This window comes from Lutjanus erythropterus, chromosome 4, assembly GCF_056507025.1.
Source record: "Lutjanus erythropterus isolate fLutEry1 chromosome 4, fLutEry1.hap2, whole genome shotgun sequence".
Lineage (NCBI taxonomy): Eukaryota > Metazoa > Chordata > Actinopteri > Lutjaniformes > Lutjanidae > Lutjanus > Lutjanus erythropterus.
This window is the reverse complement of record NC_139320.1, coordinates 37,212,167-37,234,782: the sequence shown is the minus strand read 5'-3', so window position 1 is coordinate 37,234,782 and position 22,616 is coordinate 37,212,167. Positions and strand designations below refer to the sequence as shown.

At 37.1% G+C, this 22,616-nt stretch overlaps 2 protein-coding genes across 5 annotated transcripts; one reads left to right on the top strand and one right to left on the bottom strand.

Annotated features, from left to right (window-relative positions):
- The first annotated feature begins 3,359 nt into the window (after positions 1–3,359).
- Positions 3,360–8,732, top strand: LOC146328926 (histone H4 transcription factor). Of its 4 annotated transcripts, XM_084716581.1 has the most exons (11): positions 3,414–3,485; positions 3,617–3,666; positions 4,016–4,219; positions 5,440–5,666; positions 5,746–5,857; positions 5,957–6,109; positions 6,195–6,269; positions 6,611–6,731; positions 7,307–7,445; positions 7,568–7,692; positions 8,226–8,732. In XM_084716581.1, exons 3-11 carry the CDS (start codon positions 4,069–4,071, stop codon positions 8,659–8,661), a joined length of 1,539 nt encoding a protein of 512 aa, XP_084572707.1. In that variant the 5' UTR covers positions 3,414–3,485; positions 3,617–3,666; positions 4,016–4,068; the 3' UTR covers positions 8,662–8,732. The 4 variants fall into 4 exon arrangements, with proteins under 4 accessions (XP_084572704.1, XP_084572705.1, XP_084572708.1 ...); XM_084716578.1 differs by lacking the exon at positions 3,617–3,666 and having other exon boundaries at positions 3,360–3,485; XM_084716579.1 differs by lacking the exon at positions 3,617–3,666 and having other exon boundaries at positions 3,396–3,470.
- A 2,681-nt stretch (positions 8,733–11,413) lies between these two features.
- LOC146328925 (uncharacterized) lies at positions 11,414–17,461 on the bottom strand. The gene is made up of 7 exons (XM_084716577.1): positions 17,221–17,461; positions 14,926–15,050; positions 14,304–14,441; positions 14,045–14,137; positions 13,801–13,869; positions 12,520–12,643; positions 11,414–12,439 (listed from the first exon to the last, which is right to left on the bottom strand). Exons 2-7 carry the CDS (start codon positions 14,977–14,979, stop codon positions 11,643–11,645), a joined length of 1,275 nt encoding a protein of 424 aa, XP_084572703.1. The 5' UTR covers positions 14,980–15,050; positions 17,221–17,461; the 3' UTR covers positions 11,414–11,642.
- Between the last annotated feature and the right edge of the window lie 5,155 nt (positions 17,462–22,616).

Below are 22,616 nucleotides of genomic sequence, written 5' to 3'. Positions count from 1 at the left end.
TTCATATTGAAAATAGAATTTAAAAAAACATGGTTAGAAACTTGATGGAGTTTGTTTCTAAATGAATGAACAAAATTACATTAATCAGTTATACTGAATTACTCATTCTGACTTTCATCATCACTGGTTTGTTATAATTCTATTCTATCTCAAGTGAAATCTGGGAAATTGTTTGCCAGACCTGGATTCTTTTGCCACAGCACTCCTAGAGGCCAAAGTAAGCACAGTCTGTAAGGTGTGTTTTAAGAGCCGGCATGTTGTTCCCTGCAGATGTTTCGGTCCTCAGAACTCAGCAAACATTTGGAGCCGTGTAAAGGATGCTTCTGTTAATGTGAGCTGTAATCAGTGCATTGTTCTTTCCTTTTTTTCGTACACTTACTTATAGGGATTAACTAAGAGATGCAAAAATGGCCTCATCTTAAAACATAAGATCCATCTTGAACGAAACAAAGGTCAGACGGAAAATGAAAACATTATTTGATCATTTTTCACTTCATCCACTTGCTTTGCTTTTTGGATGCTGGTGGTCATTTTCCTGTGAATCAGTCATCCTGACATAAAACTACATGAATAATTCAGTTGTTATGGCCCCTTATATTTGCAGAGCAGCATGAAATATTGAATAACAGATCAGCGACGGCACTGGAGCTGCCTGAGCTCTGTCCCCTCTTTAAAAGACTTGTCTGGCTGGTTACAGCCCCACCTACACTGCTTTTTATATTCTGTTGAAAGGGTAGAATTGAGATTTCATAAACTCTGACTCTGCATTAAATATATTATGTTATTTGGGTGTCCATTGCTGTTATGTTGAAACGGGTACAGTCATAAACAAATAATTGCTGTTTATCAGTTAAATTTTTAATATAGCATCTAACCACAAAATGCATATGGATTATTAACAGCATATCGCCGCTCTACTGATGGGATTTCCCAGTTTATGAGTCTGCATCAGGCCATTCTGTGCCTGAAAGAAATTCATATTTGGATGAAATGTGCACCACAACATAAACAGCTATTTCGAACCCTGGCATTGCTGATATCAGTGCACAATATTGTGTGACTTCCATGTACCCTCATGAAAATATTATATTTCTTTGACAGGCAAGACACTGCATGGTGTGGTGCTGAGAGTCAGCAAATTATGACCTCTAGTGGTTAGTATCTATTGCACAATCTTATAGCATCATGGGAACATGGATGAAAAATAAAGTGGCTGCAGCAAAGTCAGCAAAGAAGCTCACATTTCCTCCTTAACGTCAAGTTCTTCCCCAGCCTGGAGGGGACATGTGATTCCTCTGGGCATAAATGACCCCTCTTCCTGCTTAGCTATAATCTCTGTTGATATCATGGACACCTGACTACTTTATAACCATGGTCAGGTTATCTGTGTCAGGATTATTAACTATACATGAGAAAACACAGTGATGGTGATGGTGTTGACTCACAGAACATCTGGTATGAGTTCTGTAGTTGAATACAGGGATTCAACTAATCCATCCCAACAATTTATTGGTGGAAATCACACACAAACACAAATAAATTGATGGAATATTAGCAATTAAATTAAGATTATCCCACTGACAAATCTTTATGTTAACATATGGTTGTTTCTTTGTTCAACACTGAACAATGGAAAGGGGTGACTATAAACTCTTACAACTTTCTGGGAGTGTTCAGACATTTTAGAAATCTATACAGGGAGAGTGGTACGCTGGTAAAAGGTAAAATTAGGTTTGAAGACTTGTGATTGACAGTTTATTCTTTAATCAATTCACTTCAAACATCTACAGCAATTATCAATAGGTGTGTAAGCAGAGTTTATAGTTTATATCTCTAAGGTTAAATAACAGTTTGGATTCTTCTTCTGTTTTTACTGAGATAACGTCTCATCTTACAGTTGCTCCAGTTTTCAAATTATTGGATTACTTGGGTATGTTCCACGTTCTTCACTCGTTCCATCTAAGAGCAGCAGGCCCATATTCCTTGGAGAAGTTCACATTACCAAGAATAAATACTTTGCTTCACTTTATGGATAAATTAATTAGCAGAAAGCTTGGCTCATTTAGAATTGTGCTTCAGATATTGTATATCCAGCAAAAAAGTTTCTAGGGGCATTCAGTACTGATGTATTCCTTCTCTTTCTGTGAACTGGAGGAGGATCTGTCATTTATTGTACTACTGGGCAAACAATTCAACTGCAAGATAAAGACATGTTCATATGTTTTAAAGGTAATGAGAAATATTAACCTTTTTTTAAAACTACTGTTACTTTTATTATTGAGAAAATGGCCTCAACAAGGCACCACTATCAGTGTTGGGACTAACGCGTTACCAAGTACTGTAACGCCGTTATTTTTTGCAGTAACTAGTAATCTAACGCATTATTTTTTAAATTCGGTAACTCAGTTAACGTTACTACACGATGCGTTACTCCGTTATTTTGCGTTATTTTTTGTGTAGTCTCGTCTAGAGACTGAGCTGCAGCCAAAGCCGTGTAGTCCTGAATCTTCCTGTGTGTGTGTGTGTGTGTTTCTTTACGTGGAGATATTCTCACTACTTGACCTTTGTCGAGCACAAAGACAAGAACGTTTTAGTTAAATGTAAGTTGTGTCTTGGATCAAAGATCTTATCTACTGCCCAAAATAGCAATTCAAAGCTGTTGAAACACCTACAGAAACAACATGCTGCGACGAAGCTAGTAGCTAAGAGTACAGACACAGACTGTGATGCCACTTCACCTCCACCACCTCAGCAACAGCGGCTGGACTTTAACCGAGGGACTGACTGCTCCTGCTAACCAGGAAAAAGTTGATAAAGCCATTGCAAGGTATGTTGTAGAAGACATGCAGCCAATTTCTATTGTGGAGTCGCCCGCTTTCAGGAAGCTAGTTAGCATGATACCGGGCGTCACACGGCAAATGGGACGAAACACTTTTTCTAAGTACCTGGAGAGCAAAAATGGAAACCGAGTTAAAGAAAACTTAACTCAAAACTTAATGGGAGACCTTTTTTTTCATAGTAACTAAAAAGTTACTTTTCACAGTACTGCGTTACCTTTTGGTGCAAGCAATCAGTAAAGTAACTTTTGAAATAAAGTAACAAGTAACGGTAACTAGTTACTGGTTTTCAGTAGCACAACACTGACCACTATAATAGGCTGAAGGAGGGAAATTGTGTCTGTTAAATTTCTTATGAACTGATAATACATTACTTTGAATTTGTATTACATTTTCTTTTCTTTTTTTATTTTATTTTCTCTTCTTTTTTGTTGTTGTGACTGTATATATTCATCTGTTGTGGGCACTTTATACTGGTCTAAAATAATAAAATAAAATATTATTTTAAGTTCTCCGCTCATTTTGATAAACAGACGAAGAAGAAGAACTTCCGCTATGAGGCTCCCGCTGACCGGAAATAAACAAAGCCAGACAAGCTGAGAGGAGGGAAGAAAGACGGAGCTGTTACGGCAGGTGACATTAATACTAGTAAGAAACATTTATAAAGCTTCATCTGTAACACTTGTTAAAAACAATATCGAGTGTTCATAAATTCTCCATTAAGATGATAAAGATTTGTCATGTTAAAGGGCTTTAAAAGTAATCACTAATGTTGTTAGCTGTTTAGGAAAAGTCCGACAGGGAGGACAAACCTGTGACAGATTCAGCGGTAAGTTAGCTAGGATTTTAGTCAAAATTATAGCATTTATATAAACACATACGCGAGAAATAATCAACAGTTAGCTAGTTGTTCGTTTCGTTTGCTAGTAAACGAATGCTAATGTTTTCTGGGTCACCTTCGGCTAGGAATACAGAGAGAGAGATATAATCAGCTAACTGGAGCTAACGTCGTTCAAAATATTTTCTAAGTTAGTCAACCTAATCTGTGTAAAAACCTCCAGCCACTTCTAGCTAGCTTTACCTGCTAATTATATAATTGCTTCTTTGCTGAGATAGGGTCGCTCACTGTTTATTTTTTCCCTCTGTTAACATGTCTGTGGTTATATGTGTGTTTGTAGTTACGTGGTCTGGATTGTGTGCAGCAGCTGGGCGCACAGTGGTCGTCACCGTCATGATGACAACTAAAAGACTGGACAGTTTTGAGGTGACGTGTGAGTGGGATTCATGCAACTTCAAGGGCCACACCATGGAGGAGCTTAGCGACCATATGTCGCTGCATCTTAAGGACTACCTGGGAGACAACGATGCCTTAGAGGACCTGGGTGAGTGAGGATTACACAAGTCAAACGAAAGATAGACTGGGAAGTATTACCTGAAATCAGTATGACATGTCAGACATTCTAACCTCTATTTAGTCAGGACATTGAGATCATGATCTATATGCACAAGAGACCATAGTGTGTTGAAAGACACAACAGCATCAGGAATATTCACAGACATCTTGAAAAGTTCCCATTTTAATTATTTTCCTCTGCTTTGTTAAGATGTAGCCGATCGTTGGATCTCATCTGTGAATAGCGGTTTTAAATTTCAGAAGAAATGTGATAAAACAGAGGCAATTTTAGGTTTAATTTAAGTGACAATGTGTAGTTCTTTGTTTGTCGGTCTACTTACCTGTAAAGGCCCAGTCACACAAAAGTGAATGTGGGGTAGTGGCCATTGCCTACAGAGGTGAACGTCTTTGCTATTGGTTGAGGCTGTGGCTCTGCCCTTCAAAGTTTACCAACGTTGAACTTGACATGAAGAAAGATTGCAAATTCGGGTTGTAAAAAGGGTTGTCACAATATCAGAATATTAAACTTCGATGCAATACTAGTATGAAAAAAACGATACTTGAAAATCTTTTGATGCCACAGCAAAAAGAAAAAATGTCCTCGGCACAGGACCTGGGATAATGTTTGTCAGGAGAATGTTTTTCCTTTTTCGGAAAAACAACCTACATACAGTAGGCACTGAGCACAATTATATTTTATATAGCAACAAGTATGGCTTGCATTAATTCAATTAAAGTGCTGCATTGACATTAAGAAGTGCTTCTGCAATTGACAATGCTCTTACAATATTTTGTGAGTTTCCTTGTCTTTCCTCTCTAAGCAACACTTATTTTCTACCCACACGAGTCATGACTGAAATGGCATCTTTTTTTTTTTTTTTGTTAACCAACTCTTCCTCATTACCTAGGCCCCCAGCAGTTTCTCCAGTATTTGAGTGAATGACAATACTGATTGTGTTTTCTCTGTTATGAATGAAGTCATGTTAATGAACATGAGCCATGGACACACACTGAGAGTGACTCGTTCTTGCTCTGGGATAGATGTCGTTGGACTTTGGGTGTATTTAAGGACGAGGCAGCAGCTAGTTTGTGTCTGTTTCAGTTAATTGTGCAGCCCTACTCAGTCAAATCTCAACATATTTTCTGTTCATTCAGTATTAGCTGTTCTTGCTTCATTGCAAAACTACCTTCTTCCCCCTCTTTCTTTAGATGAGTACGCTTGTCTCTGGAATGGATGTGAGTTTCTATCCATGGGCAGCCCTACAGAGCTGGAGGTCCACGCTTATTTCCACAACTACCACGGTAAGCTCAAGTTCATCGGGTCACAGCTGCTCCGATCCCGTCCCGATCTGCCCAGCTGCAACCAAGGCCTACACAGCAACAACCTGGTTCCTGAAGGATCAGATGGATACGTCTGTCAGTGGGAGCACTGTGATGTAAGTTTCAGTTATTTATTGATCATTAAATTATTGAGAGCACCATTATTATAGTATTAATAATTCTGTGTTTATACAGGGTACATTCAACAATCCTGAGTGGTTCTACAGACATGTGGACAATCATGTAGAAAGTGCTGAGCCACAGTCTCTTCCACAACAACAGCAGGCTCTCTTCTGCCACTGGTCAGGTATGACTGAGCCAAGAGGAGGTTGAAGAGATGTTACTGATGTGTCCAACTTTAACTGCTCTGACATAGTGTTAATTATATTTTATGTTTCTTTTACAGGCTGTGATGCTTTCTTTAAGATCAGGTACCGTTTGAGGGAACACATGCGGAGTCACACTCAGGAGAGACTTGTAGCCTGTCCGACATGTGGCAGCATGTTCTCCAGCAACACAAAGTTGTTTGACCACCTACACAGGCAGGCTGAGCCAATAGGTGAGAATTACATTTCAGTTTGCATAATTTCTGTGCTGAATATAAATGCTGACTTCTGTTCATTTACATGTTTCATTTTGAACAGAGTCACTGGTATGTGAACATTGTGGCAAAGCTTTTTCCAGCGAGAGACTTTTGAGGGATCATGTTCGTCAGCATGGTAATAACTTTCTACAAATCTAATCTTAAATTGTTGTGAGATGTTACATGTTTCCATTTTCAGAAAGGCTTTGGTCAGATATAATAAAGGACAAGCCTGATTATTGTTTTTTTTGTTTGATGATGAGCTAACTTTCAAAACCTATTTGAAATATTTAGTTCTCTGATGTACCAGTCATTGAAAAATAGATTCATTGGATAAAATTACATGTAATAATAAAAAAATTTGAAGCAATGTAAACTGCAGTTAAAACAGTGTGTGGTGGATCACTGAAGGTCTGATGATCCATTTGTCAGTCACCATATTTAATTGTTACTTGTGTCCTTTTCTTTTCTTCCCAGTAAACCAGGTGAAATGTCCTTTCTGTGACATGACGTGCACCACTTTGGCAGCTCTGAAAATCCACATCAGGTTCCGCCATTGCGATGAGCGGCCATTCCCATGTGACTTTTGTGATAAAAGGTAGACATTCAAAACAACTGATTAGGTGTCGTGTTGACAACAGCTGTACTGTACTGTGTACAAGCCCCTCTAAAGTGTGACTTTTTGGCAAATGTGGCATCGAAAGTAATGATATCAAGTCTCACCTATTTCAATTTCAGCACTTTTCAAAACAAGAGTTACAGTTCTGTACAGAGGGAAGAAAATGAGAAACAGAAAATGGAAGAGATGGACAAACACGTTGTTGCATGTAACACTAGCATTTATTATCATTCTGTTTGTCTGTTCATTTGTTCTATTGATCATTTTACTCTGTAATATTTGCTCTGTGCAGACACAAACAGGAGCTTGACCTTAGAAATACCAAATACAGCTTTTATGGAGGAGTTATTCTATATTTTGTAGTTATTTTCATGTATATTTAAGGGTCTCTTGTATATCTTTAACTGATCTGATTTGCAGAAAATCCATGCCACTATCTCTTCGCCTATTTCTGTATTGGACTCAGAAATTAGCTTAAAAAGTACAGTACGTATTATACATTATAAAATAATGTTGCCACATTGTTTTTTTTCCTTTTCCTTTTTTGTTTACAGATTTAAGAACCAGCGAGATCTACAAAAGCACACAGAGGTTCACAACGAGGGCACCGTGTACCACTGCACAGTGGAGGGTTGTGATTATTCTTGTCACACATTCCAAACTATGAATCACCACTTCAAGAGAATGCATGAGGTTTGTTACCATCTAGTATAGAGAAGTATATAGCTGCAGTAGATCAGCAGTAGAACATCAGTAGAACCAGCTATAATCTTGTTGACCGTTTTAATGACGCTTTACATAATATTTACCAACAGGATGGGGGGATGTCCAAATATAAATGCCATATCTGTGATAAAGTCTTCTCCTGGTGTTACACTCTAACACTCCACCTTCGCAAGAAGCATGAACTGAAATGGCCGTCTGGACATTCCCGCTTTAGGTAAGTCACAACAGCTGATGATACAGTCTGGAAGACGGCCTGGCTTCTACCTACTCAATATTTAATCAATACTTAATCACCAACAAAGTTCAGGAAATTTCTTCTGAACTCATTCATGAATTCTTTCCACTCAAAGAGAGACATTGATTTGAATTGTAGTTTCTGTGATGGATGTCCAGAATCTCTTGTGCATTTGTCCAGTTGTGAGGACTTTCTGTCAAAATCTGTTTTAATTTACAACAGCTTTTTTTAAAAGAGATTTTTATCTTTTATTGCATTTTTATCTACCCCACCTATCATTAAAATGTATTTTTGTTTTACTTCTATTCCTTTATTTTGTGCTCCTTTTTGTACCTGTTTTGTACACGTAGGTTCTTTTGTCACAAGTCACGACAGCCAGTTAACACTGGAACAACATTTCTTAGATCCACTCGACTCTTCAACCCTCAGGGGCGAATAAAATATAAATCAAGATATTATATGATAAATAGAAACTAAAATAAATATTTAATGTGTGGTTACTTTGTTCACAGATACAAGAAGGATGTAGATGGCTTCCTAAAAGTAAACATGGTGCGGTTTGAGACTGTGGAGGTAACGAAGGAGATCATGAAGAACATGGCCAAAAAACCACAGAGTCTTCGGAAGAGTCAGCGAACGAGTAGCCGGAACAAGAGGGCCGCAGTCACACCAGAGAGCGGCCTAAGTTCCCCCGCAGGATCTTCCTCGCCCTCCTCCAGCTCCTCCTCCTCGTACTCCTCGGAGCTTTCCGGAGGCGAGGACGTTTCGTCTCAGCCGACGAGCCCCAGAGGCAGTGACTCTCCCGTCTACTGTGTCATGAGCACCATCCCTCACATTGAGGAGGAGCCTGGAGGATTATCGCAGGAGGAGTGTGAAGCGAGCGGGACTTCTGGAGCCGTTCAGGCCCTGACAGAGGTGGCGAGGGGCCTGGGCATGGATGTGGTGTGATTCCTCCACGCTGCACTGAACGATGGATCCATTGTAGGCTCTCCTGTAGCTGTTATGCAATTAAATTGGTTTGCCTGTTGTAGTAAATTTAGCTGCAGAAGCGTTCAGTGGAGAACGGACTGAGAACTTTTTTTTTTTTTTTTGAACCTTCTTGTGGTCTTCAGTGTTTTGTCTCAGCACTAAAGATCATGCTTTCATTGTAGCAGCTTTAATGCTTCAGCTCGGCTTTGTTATATGTTTAGTTAATGAGATCACCTTTTAAATAGAGGTTCATGTTTCTGACAAAAAGGTAAGTGTGGGTGCTTTCACACCGGCCTCGTTTGGTCCAGACTTTTGGAATTTTCAGAAGGTCCAAACCAAAATTACAGGTGTGAAAACTAGGGCTGAACAATTAATCAAAAATTTATTGAAATTGCAATGTGGCCCACTGCAGTTTTCAAATAACAAGAGGCGCATTTGTTAAAGGCAAAATTTGTATCAATTATTGTATCGATCCAATTGAACCACAGTTCCCTTTGGTTCTTGTGAGTTTTTTTTGTGTTCGGACTTTCAGCCCAGTTATAGGAAAGCTATTGTCAGAACCAGAAAAAGGAAAAATAACACAGAACACAATGCACATGGGGAGAAAAGGAGAAGGAGGAGACCAAATGTTTAATTGACATTTGGACTGATGAGTTTATAAAAAGTCAGTCGGAAAAAAATTCACAAAAATTCCGACACTGTAGTAATACAGTATGAACAGAGACTGTTTATTACTCCTCTGTGAATGCCACATTACAGCTCACTAGAGTATTTTAACTACCTTTTACAGCCTGAAGCATTTTTCTGTGACTATGGAAACATGTAAATGACAGTTGTCAGATCCAGTGATCTTTTAAAATTGTGACTCAGTAGTCTAACAAAGTCACAGCCAGTGCTGGAAGAAAAAAGTTAAAATTGAAATGGTGACCATGAAAAAAAAAAGCCAAATCAAATTGTGGCTTTATGATGCGCCCTGTATGTCATGTATGGATCTTAAGTTTGCTCGCAGAATTGCAATGTGAAACCAAACCTAACTGGACCAAATGTGAACAGAGTCACAAAAAGATGAGCCTTGGTTCAGATTTTGAGGTGTGAAAGCGCTCTCAAAATCACGACGACGCCAGTACTATGAAATGTTGTTTACACACCATATTCCATTTTCTGTGATGTTTCCAACAAAGGATTTCAGAACACATTATTTTTTATTGCATCTTAGAATGTTGTTTAATTTTATTGTTACAAATTTTAAATACATTTTTGATACATTAAGTAAACTTTTCTTGTTTGTGTTTTAGTCACAGTTTTGTCCTCTCTGTAGGGATGGCAGTCTTGACTGGTTGGTTGGTCAGCAGTGGTGGCGAGTAAATAAGTACATTTATTCAAGTATTGCACTTAAGTAGCCTACATTTTTGAGATACTTGTACTTTACTTGTACTCCATTTCATGCAACTTTACACCTCTACTCCACTTAAATTCAGAGGCTAATTATTGTATTTGATACCTTTAATTACTTGTTAATTTGCATATTGACATTATTTATGAAGAATTTAACAACAAAATAAATTATGATGTATTGCGGATTAAGATAAGACTGTTTATTTTGGCTGTATAGTAGCAAATAAGCCCCACCTTTCCTGCTGCTACATTAAAGTAATGCTCATATTAATGATTTAATAATAACAATTCAATTCTGTAACACCATGAATTATTCTGAAATAGGCCATTCTGTATAATGAGTGATTTTACTGTTTGCACTTTCAAGGCAGGAACCGATTCTGGAGAAAGTTTGATTGTTGAGTGTCATTCCCGGGTTATGCAGTGAGACTCAACAATCAACTATCTGACTGACCAGTGACTGGCCAAGACGAAAGTCTCCTGTCACATTATGCTTGAAGGTTTTTATATAACCTTTGCCCAGTGGCTCTAAAGCAAAGATGCCTACCTGGACTCGGAGTATATTTTGATGCTAATACTTTTGTAAAAGGTCTAAGTACTACTTCTGCCAGTGTCAGTCAGTCCACCACGTGTCCAGACGGAAATATCTCAACTATTGATGACACAGTTGCACGTTTAATTCAGTATCATCAGCTCAAAATTTCAGTTTGTTCAGTGCTTTGGAGACTTTTCAAGACTTTTCAGCTGCATTCAGTTTTAGTTTTGCAGATTTACAAACATTTTAAAAACTTTTCTTCCTCCAAGCTAGCACTGATATCATCTCACTAAGGATGCAGCAATACCAGTTGGGGTGTGTGTGTGTGTTTTCTTTGGGTATCGGTCCGATATTGTGCTTATTGCCTCGTACTTGTACTTATAAAACTACTTTGATACCACCTCACCAAAATGTAACTCCTACAACACAAGCAATTTGATAAAATATCCAAAATAACCAGCGTGAGTTCAAGAAGTTTGCTAATGCTGGCTGTGGGAAGAAGAACATCTAATGAACATAGAAGATGTTTTACGAAATCTTTGTAGGGACTGTAATGGCATTATTAAATACTTGTGTCAGTGCTTGTTACCTACAAATGTAAGTGCTTGTACTTGGTCTGGGAAAAAAAAGTGTTATTTGTGCATCCCCACATTTGACCAAAAAAAGGAGCAAGTGCATGCTTCTTAACACATTTAATCAAATAATCAATTTAACAAGGAAACCAAAACAACTTAAGTATGACTGCACAGTTGCCAAAATCCATCTAAGCAATCAGTCAAATTTCCAGACCACAACGTTTTATTAAGAATCTTCTAATTAAAGCTTTTCTAGTGCGAAGAGTATCTTTTGTTAATAATCTGTGAAAACTTCAACATAAGCTTCCCATTGTCAGTGGTTTCTCATATCTAGGACAGTGAAATCGGTGAAAACAGACCAGAATGACCAGTGAACCTAACAGTTAGACTGTAAATGAGTGCTTGTTGTTTTGGGAATAGCTGCTCTGTGTTTCTGTCAGGGAGACTCTGGAGACTCAGGGCCCCAGGTAAGATGTCAGAAAGTCAGGGTGAGTGAGTTGAGGTCTGCCGCGGTGGAGCTGAAAGTTTTCATGATGTGATTGTAGAAACTCCTTCCCTCCGAGGTAAACCGTCTCCTGCTGCCTCAAAGCAAGAGGGAAATAAAAAGGAGGTGTGAACGAGCTGTGAAAAGCCTCCTTTCGCCTCTGTGTTACAACAGGTATCCTGATCGCCTTCCAGGTGTTCACTGAATAGTCTTTTGGGGCTTTTTGTCTGGAGTGCAGCTCCAAAGCTGTTTTGTAGGGATGCATTGTAGCTCCTGGATAACAGACAAGTCCGCCAGGAGCTCTGGTGACGTTACACCTGCTGCTGGGAGAATACAACACAGACAAATCACTTATATTTACATGTTGCACTGGTGTGGTGTGGGAGGATTGATGCGTGTGAGATGGATCAAACGGGTCGTCTACATTTTCCTGCTTTATCCTCTTGACTCTAATGAAGCTGTCACACTCGAGCGGCCTTTTCCTGTCAAGTGAGCCGCTGCGTCTGCTGTCAGGTTCAGGAGCCACTGTTAGATCCCAAGATTTGTCTCCAAGAGGTAAATCCTTTGCTCTGTCAGTCTGTTGGATCCCGTCTTTCTCCCTCTCATCGAGTTTCTCTCTCCAGTGCAGGTTCTGCGGCAGTTCCAGCTTCTCCCAGCCCGTCTCGCAGCTGTGGCAAGATGATGAAGACGTGTAAAGCTCCGAGAGGTAACCTCTGTTGAAGTGGCTTAAATTTTCAGCTGTTTTTCCCGAGTGTTCACATAGAGAGTCTGAAAAATAAGAAGCAGATTTGCTTTAATGCTGTGACATACAGTATATTACTGTTCTTTAAGTTCTTTCTTACACTTACCCAGATTTGAGTGTCTCCAGGAGGGCTGGTCTGAGTCCGTTTGTCGCACAGAGTCAGGTGGACTGGTGACAGGATACTCAGATGTCAGCTCTCGACGGAGACGGGTGGACTTCCTCTGTATTTTCTGTTAAATTGTGCATCAGTTTGTAAAAAAAACAAATTTGCAACTCATAAAGACATTATGTCATAGTCTCCTTTAAATAAAGGTCATTGTTACAAGCATTGGTTAATAGGCAATAAGTCCTTATAAGTATTAATATTATTCTGTTCATAGGACTATATAAGTGTTATGATAGCATCATAAACATGTTTGTTAGATTGTGAGACATTTATAGGTGCTTATGAGAAACTTGTTAACTGTTTATAGTAGAGATGTCCTGATACAACTTTTTCACTTCTGATATGATATCGATATCGCAGCCTTGAGTACTGCCTGATACCGATATCGATCTGATACGATATCAGCACGAATCATACATACTTTTATTACTTATTTTGTAGTGTGGAATGATAGAAAAGGCTTGATCAAGTGATGTTACTCAAACAGAGAACAATTGTCAGCAACCAGAGTCACCTATGGATAGAAGTGCTGGAGCTGAAAATGGACTGCTTATCGGAGATTTTAGATGCAGTCTGATAAAATCCGATACTGGGTTTTTGGCTGATATCAGACCGATATCCAATATCAATATCGGATCGGGACACCCCTAGTTTGTTATAATTGTTCATAATAGCATTACAAACTCATCTTACTAACTTATCTATTTTGTCATTGTTAAACCCGTACTAAGCTTGTTTGCTGCTTTATTGTGGTTAAAACACTTAATTATGCATTTATTAGTGACAGTTAACTATGCTTTTTGCAGCTACCAGATCTATAGCAACAACAATGCCTTGTTAGGGCTAATAAATCCTTTATTATGCACTTATCACCTGTGTCTAAACTTGAGGATACCAGAGTTTTCTAGCCTTATGAACTTAAAGAATGTGTGATGTTTTTCCTGTATGTGTAGCTCCTTAAAATTACTTTACAAAATGTTGTCTTTCATTTAAAATGCCATATATAAACATGTCTGACTCTAAACATTTGATCGTTATTAATTAGATAGGTAGTTAAAATGAAAATAAAAACAAAAATAATAAAACAATATAGTATATGAAAAATAAACACTCCCACATCCAGTTTAACCGACTTAAAATTCTGACACAAAATTCAACAAAATTTTAAAAAAGGTGAACACTTGTTTATGTGACTAAAATTTTGTTACATTTAATTATTACCTTGAGTTGTTCGTGGTAATAAATCCTCCATGCAATGCAGACATGCAGAGCACCCCATCTCCCTGGTCTCTGAAAAAAACATTTAGCAACAAACTCTTATTAGTAATTTGCCACCTTTTACTACATTTTATCAAACATTAACAGATATTTATAAGGAAACAGAAGTAAGACAATAGTTTCAGTTGTTTCTACACTTTAATTGCAATATTGCCATGTTAATTTAATTGATTCATGCTGGACTCACTCTTGATGTGAAAGACTTCTGTGTTGCTCTGTGAAAGGCACTGAAAGGAGCAAAAGACGGTTTGGTTGTTCCTCCGGGAAAGTGCATGTTGAACTGTAGCAAGAGGTAAAAGATGTAATGACTCAAAGTTATTCTTGGTGGGTAAGTGACATTTGGTTAAAACCGCAAAAAATAGAGCAGGAATAAACAAATATGACATTCAGATGAGAATTCATTAAGTTAAATGTTAACAGTACGGTATTGTGAGTCATCTCCTTACTTTACTGTCATGAGGTCCCATCAGAGCAGGGTGGATGGTCAGGGATCGGTGCAGGATGGGGGTGAAGGCCTGCGGGTGAGTGTGCTGATGCATGTGAAGGTACTGATGAACCAGACGGTGAACATATGAAGTGGACTGCTGAGAAAGGAGAATCTGTTTTAGTTCCTGAGCAGGCAGGAGGGTGGATCTGTCAGCCCAGGAGGTATATAATATTGCCTTGGTAAACTGTGGGCTGCAGCATGAGATGTATTTTCTTAGTATTTGCAAATTTGCACCATTAAAACTAGTCTGAATTAGCTATAAGCTGTTCCTGTTTGCTGAATTCTGAAGTGGGTTTATGGATTTGGATCTTCAGAAAGCGCAGTTCACTCTAAATAAAAAAGAAATGTCACGTCATATGTCATGCCTGTTCACATTTGACTGGGTTACAACTCAGAGTAGAGCCATTGTTGATGCAAATTTCGGGCTAAATCAGCAGGCCTTGTGTCTCTCCCTCACAGTTTGTTAACACTAAATGTTCATTGTGAGCTTTTCCTTCAGAGCAGAGCTCTTCAAAGACACGTTTTGACCCAAATAAAACAGTAGAAACGGTGATAAATATTTCAGTGTGAATTGGTCGTACCAGACAGTGGAGAGTGGTTTTAGGAGCTCGGATCAGTGGGTTGTCTCCTGGCATAGATGAGGCTGGCTGGAGGCCCACTGGAGTCCAAACACACTGGTCTGAAACTGTGTGAGGAGCAGTTCTGACTGTCAAGAACAGTGAACATTCACAGAATTATTAACACGGTCATAAAGATTTTCTAGGAATATAAACTGTAAAACATGTAGTTCTTTTTAGGCAATTTGCCTTGCAAATCTCATGCAAATGACGCTATCTTGTTAGATTGCATTACAGACAGTAATCCAATTGAGTGTGCCAATCCATTTAATTAATTTAGGATCCATCCATTCCAAGGACACATGATTAGTAAGGCTGTGAGTGAATGGAGCTCTGTGATATGTGAGAGAGAGAACAGGCCGTCATTGTGAATTTACTGTTTTAACAACGACTTCATGTTTGAGGATATTAAAATTTTAGTAAATGAAGATATTTAAAACATTTATTGATGCTTCTGATGTGCACAAATCAAAAATATGGAACATAATGTGCACTTTTGCTGATTTTCCAGTATCATATCAACATCAACTAATTGGTTTATTATTAATTTGCACCTATTTTGATAACATTTTTTAAGTAAAAACTCAGCTTCTCAGATCTGATTTAGCTGCTTTTCTTTTATTCATATTACTGTAAATTTAATATTTTTGGTCTCTCAACAACCAAGACATTTTAAGACACCAGCTTTGGATCTCTTTGCATTTTATACATTTAATTGAGACCTAATCTGCAGATTAATTAATAATGAAAATAATTATTCATCACAGCTTTAATAAATACAGACTTATTTTGTGAGGAAGGTGCTCACGCCTCATACACATTTAGGGCACGGATTAAATTAATATAATGGAATCCAATATGGCACAAACAAGCAAAAACCCTCTTAAATGATGCTGAATCAGCAGACAAAGCAGCCGTGAAATAAAAAATTACAGACGTTTCTCAAAGATCATACTTATTACAAGCTCTGTGACTGTTTTTGGAGAGTAAGTAATAGTTGAAAATCCTCCTTCCTGTGCATTTAAATGAAATAATCTTGTTGATTCTTTCTATCCTGAGTCACTCCTCCCTCCTGCTGTTTGTGTCAGTGCCCCTTTAACCTCTTTAGGCCACAGCAATCCAATAGCCTGATCCCTCCTTTCTCACAAAGACAAGATTAGCTGGAGGTTACACATCCTATGTTCTCTAAATTTCGTCCATGTCAGCGTGTCACAAAAATCTCTTAATCTCATAAAGGAGCTGGTTGTTAGGAGTGAATGAGGCATCAGAAGCAGCTCGACGTGTCACCTGAGGGCACAAAGAGTCTGTCATGCATCAACTGAATGAACTGAACTTAATGCTGCTTCTAGAACTTTATGATATGTGTTTTTTCATTCTCAGTAGTCCTCGGCTATCAAAAGTTAACAGATAAGGTTGCAGCTAACAATAATTTTTATTGTAGATTAATCTTTCCATTATTTTCTCAATTTATCAGTTACTGTTTTGGTCCGTAAAATGTCTGAAAATGTTGATTGAACCCAAAAAAATATTCAGTTTACTTCACACAGGAGTGAAGAAACAAAAAAAATCATCAAAATTAAGAAAAGAATCAGAGAATTTTGACTGTTTTTTTCTTTCTGCGAGAGTTGAGAGAACCTCTGTGCAAAGTCCTTTACTTGTAATAAACTTTATCAGACACATTTTTCCTTCTACAAGACGCTGAAGCTGTGCACAAGCCTTTTGACTTTTTTCTTAAAAATGACTCAAACCAATAAATCGATTATCAAATGTTTTATTTAATAGTTGACAACTTAATCATTGCAGCTTTGCCTTTGATTAGTAAAACAAACTCAAATTAACAACAGATGAGTTTTACACCTGAATACCTCTTAAAGAATTAATGCAGTAATTAATTAATTTGAAAAGTTACGCAATTCTAATAAATGCTTTAGTCATTTTTAAGCTAAAATGTGTAAGAATTAACTTTGATTTTTGATATTTTCTGGTTTTCTTAGTCTAATGAGATTGAAGGTGAACCTATTCAGGTTTTAGACAAAATTAGACATTTAAAGACGTCACCTCAGCCACTGGAAATGTGTGATGGGAATGTTTCACCGTTGTAACATAATGAAAATAATTATTACTTTCAGCCTGAAACAGTTGCAACACCAAAGACCAAACAAAAAAAAAACCTCTTTGCCTGTCAGAGCGTCCGTCTCTATTTAATGTTTTAGTGTCTCCAGTGCAACATCTAGTTGATAAAACCAAATGGTGTCTCACCTGTGTGGAGAAGTGACTGTAAGATCTTGATGTTCCGATGTTGTGGGGTTATTATCCAGTGAAAAACATCCAGCCCCTGCAGCCTGTTTACCAGCCAACAAAGTGAGAATAAAGACCTCTAATAACAGTATCGATCCATGCAGTGAACAGGAGAAAGAATCGCCCCCACAGATCCTGAGCAGTGACTTGGGTGCAGCAGTGACCACCTGTTGCTGTGAGCCGGTGTCAGCTGCCTGCTGGCTCTGGTCAATTAGTCAGTGTTACTTACCAACACTGGGAAAGACCATTAACTACTCCTAACGGCTTAAACTAATCCCATCAGCCCCCTAAACCCTTCTGATTCAGTTTAGAGAAAGACAGCTTATCGGACATACAAATATGTAAATAAACACACCCCAAAGTCCCTTTAAAATGTTTTTCATCTATATGGTATATTTAAACATGGAAACTGATTTGGTGCTGGCTCTTAAAAGTTCCTCTTGTTTTTAGGTTAAGCTTGCCTTATTTCTGGTGTTTTAATGTGTTTAGGTTTAAAGCTGTAAGATATGTTATTTTTATTTTCTCATTTGTGTATTTTGGTGAATGTTCTTCTGTCTGCTCTTTTGCGTTATGAGCTAAAGCTGAATTGACTCAAAAACTCAAAACTTTACTTTAAATCCATACATATTAGTGGCAAATATTATTTCATATTATTATTTATTTTGCACAGACCTGCTTTTTGGGCACAACAGGTCACTTTAAGTAGCCAAGAAACCACACAATATTTGTTTTTTAATAATGAGACAAAACCAAGAGACCTAAGACAATAATTATTAAGAGTGATTGATTTATGATTATGATTTATTGGCATGAATCGATAAAACACTGTCAAAACATCAAGGATAATACAGTTGATAAAAGAAAAAAATAAAAATTTTATCTACATTATTTGTATTTAATGTATTTTCAGAAGCATTCCATTAAATGATATCAGTATTGCACACAACCTTTACACTTATTTATTACATACTATACATACTATTACATACATATTTTTTGTGCATAGTACCAAGAGATATAAAAGTCTCTCTATCAAAAATAAAGGATTTTTTTATACACACTCAAAAATTACATAGAGTTCGTTTGTAGTATGGAACTGATGTTTTGTTGTACACAAGTATAATGACAAGAAATTACATCTGAACTGAGCTTTAATAAAATAGTTATAGCTTACTAAGTGCTCATATACCCTTAAAAAACTACAGAACCCTTAAACCAGGTAATTTGATGCTACACTTCCATTTTCTTTGTAATATGGGAGAACAGGTTAGTCAAAGATAGATAAACTATGACTAAAATCAGTCAGCAGTTCACCACCTGGATACACTTATACAGATATATATATGATTTTTCAAGACAATTGCACACATGTAATACACATGATGTGTAGCATTATACTAAGAGAAAAATATAAAAAAAAATATATTGTGCTGTAAAATGATAACTGCATAGAGATTAGGCTGCACAGGATAGTTGCACAGTGTATAGATATAATTGCACATTAGAGATATAAAGGATTTACTGTATGGAAATATAAAATTTATAAAAAATATACTGCGTGTAGACTGATATACATATATATAAATATGTATATAAGGATATAGTAGAGGTGTAACATGAAGATGGTATTTTATGAGCATAAACACGTTTTAAATGAATTTATTCCACCAATATTTTACTTTTCTGCTTCAGTTTTGAATGAGTAAAGTAAAGCAGTGAAGAGAGTGGATTATATTCTCTGGTGTGTACTGTACAGCATGTTAATAATAAATTAGCATACATGCAAATAATACTATTTGATGATTTAACCAGCTCCTTGTAAATTCATCTCTTTTTGTCAAACAGCAGGTTGGCGTTGCGTTGAGGCCGGCGTGCAGCTCTGCACTGAGGCACAGACGCCTCTGAACACCATCAATGTAAGTGAACTGCTTTGCTCCAAACACATCAACTTCCAGTTTAGCTCCAGTGTTTGGGTTAGCTGATGAAGTGTTTCTAAATATTGAAGCATGTTCTTAGAATCCAGCGATCTGACTCGAGCTGCTTGTCCCGAAAAGCCCCAGACAAATTAGGCTACCCTTCAATTGGATCCCATTAAGCAGAACATAAGACGGTGATTGGATGAGGCTTTGGGATGACATGTTCTCCTTGATTAGCTAATTCCATTCTCACTAACTATCCAAATCCTGTTAGTATGGGCAGGGTTAAATTTGCTGCTCCGTCGAGGAACACTGTTTGCTCGGCCAGGATCCATTACCCTTTATGACCCGCGATACACTCATGTGCCACGACTCATTAGATGACTTAAAGCCGCTCCTTCAACAATGGACATTACTGTAGACTCCTTTTGTTTATGCACAGACATTAACATGTTGTTCTAGTATCTGAAATTCCTAATTCACCAAACTACAAATGACTATAATCCCAATAATTATAAGTTAGAAAAAAATATATTTGAGGTAATTCAGAACACTGTAAAAATTAATTCTTTGTTTTACCTCTAAAAAGTTTGTCTGGCCTGCCTTAAAATTTGAAGTCGACTGAATTTGACAAGACAAGTCGTCATTTTGTAATGATCCAAGACAAATGATCTGTTCTAGTCAAATAAACTGGATGTTTATTTAGTTGTACTTGAGAGAACATGTTCAGTAAACTTTAGATGGGTGTGGTTTTACAGGATGTAGCAGTGCAGAATTGTGTGGAAAATTAGACAAACGACTGAATAATAAACACATACAATATGAGATTACGTTATTTGATGTTTGTCTGTCTGGGCAAAATACTACATTGATATCAAAATACAGACCCCACATCTTAGTGTATTTGTGTTGTTTTGTCCATCTTGTCAATTATTTTTAGCACTGCTTAGTTCAGGTGCCTAGTAAAGACTAAACTCAAGTAAACTCAGTTTATTCACATCTTTGAAATGAGGCAGAGAATTTGCTTCACTTATTTTCACTGCATGAATCAACGAGGGGAAACTCACCTCTGTTTTTACCACCACACTTTGTTTTAGACATATTTTCCAGTATAACATTGTAAGTGAAAGTGAAAATCAAAATCTGTCTAATGTTCACTGTGCTGCTGCACAAGGAACTGAAATCTAAGTGTATCTTTGTAAATTGATGATCACAAGAAGATAAAAAAAATATATATATCTCTGAAGTTACGGTCAAGCATGAGGTCTCCTGCAGATTTAATTTTGGGATCAACAACTTTTAAACAACAGCTAATATGTTGATCATGTTTATTGAGAAACTTAATTTAATGAGTTGATTGAACTTTGTAAAGTGCATTCATTCAACTTATCAATTAATAACCTTATAAATAAAACTTGTGATATTTATATTGAGTTAATGAAAAAAGATAACTTGACTCCACTTAATCCCTGATGACCTTTTACAGTGAAACAATACTGTCATTACATAGTTTGTCCAGCAGAGAGCACTGATGACTTAATTTTTCACCCATAAAAGTGAACAAAAGTAAAAGTACTCATTGTGCAGTAAAATCCCCTGTCAGTGTTTTATTATTATATATGATGCTTTTGGATGAATATTACTGCAGCATGTTGCATTTTACTGATGTAAATGTTTAAAGTTGAGCTCATTTTAAATACTGTATATACAGTTGGGTAGTTTAATTAATAACAATACATCATATTCTATGAGATCATCATGTTTGTAGCATCACTGTCTTGTGAGAACCACAAATCTCTAAAAAGTGAAGTCAAGCAAAGGCATGGGAAAACAGCCGTTTCCAGATAATCCAAGAGGCTTTTCACATTCACACTGAAAATCATCAAATTCAAGTTCAGTATTTATCATATGGTCATATTGCTTTCATTATGATCGTGTGAAGTAGTAAGAAAAGTAATGTCTCTTTCTCTCTCTCTCTCTCTCTGCCCAGACAGGACGGCCCAGTTTACTGAAACCAGTTGTGGTTAACCACCAGTTCAGCTTTTGTACCATTATTTCCTGTAAGTACCTTTGATGTTTAAAGTTTTTTGTTTTTTTTTCAGTCAGACAGTCTGCTTATTGTTGTGTCTCACTGAAATGTAATTTGAGTGACGTCCGTTTAATGTTTGTCCAAGACATTTTCATGGCTTCATCATCATGTTGAATGGAAAGCTCTGTCTTGAGCATTTTCTTTTCATACAAAATCTGTACAATTCAACATATTACATGCTTTGTAACACTAAGTTTGGCTTGGAAATTACAAACTTTTAACCTAAAGCCTGCATTACAAAGCAGTGTTCATATATTTGAAAGACATGAGCTCTGTGTCAGTTCAATAAGGCACAGTATTTCTGTGCAGGTTTGAGTAAAGTGTATGTACTGTAGACTGTATATATGTACTGGGCGCCTACTTCAAACAGTGCTGTTGATGTGGTGTACAGGGCTGCAACAAAAAAAAAGAAAAAAAACCTTCTTAAATGTGAATATTTCTTTGTTTCTTTACTCTTCTTGGACAGTAAACTGAATATTTTTGAGTTGTGAGTAAAACAAGACATTTGAGGACGTTGTAGGGTTTGGGAAACATTGATCTGCAATTTTCTGACATTTTAAGACAAACAACTATTAATCGATTAATCGGGAAAATAATCAGCTGACTAGTCGACTATGAAAATGATCATTAGTTGCCATCCTGTGCCAAAATGTCGTGCTCAGAGGGAAACGAAGGAGCAGTTCATATCTGTAAAAGGGTCAAATAAATTCTGATTGGAGGTGTGAAACAGCTCCAGAAACAAATTGGGGTGAATCTTTATTTTTCTTATGCATGTATAATTTAGTGCAGTGGTTCCCAACCTTTTCTCCTTAAGAGTCCCCCTTTCTATCATTGAGTAAACTGGTGACCCCTAACTAATAAACATATTATACAGCTATTTCATATTAACATCAATAAATAACAACAACAGTAAAGGTCAGCTGATAAATTGGACAATTAACCCAAATAATGAACACAGTAACTGCAGGAAGTTTTCATATGAAGATTGCATCAGAGATCTATTTTCCTGATATTTTTAGGAACTTTTTATACGATTTTGTCTGTATTATTATTTTTTTTTTTAATTAAGTCAAACACATTTAAAGGGTGTCTTTTTTTCACAAAGTCAGTTCATTTCCTCTCCCAGATGATAGGACATTGTACCTGTACCTATTTTATCTTAATTAACAATCCAAACCTTAAAAATAACAAGTTCAATTAATTTTCTTCACAAAAATGAATGAATTGCCGAGATATAGGCCTACTGTATGTTAAAAAACAAAATTCTTACACACCTTAAAATCAAAAAAGCCTCACAACCCCCTTTAAACTTTGGCAACCTCTAGTGGGGTTTTGGACCTCTAGGTTGAGAA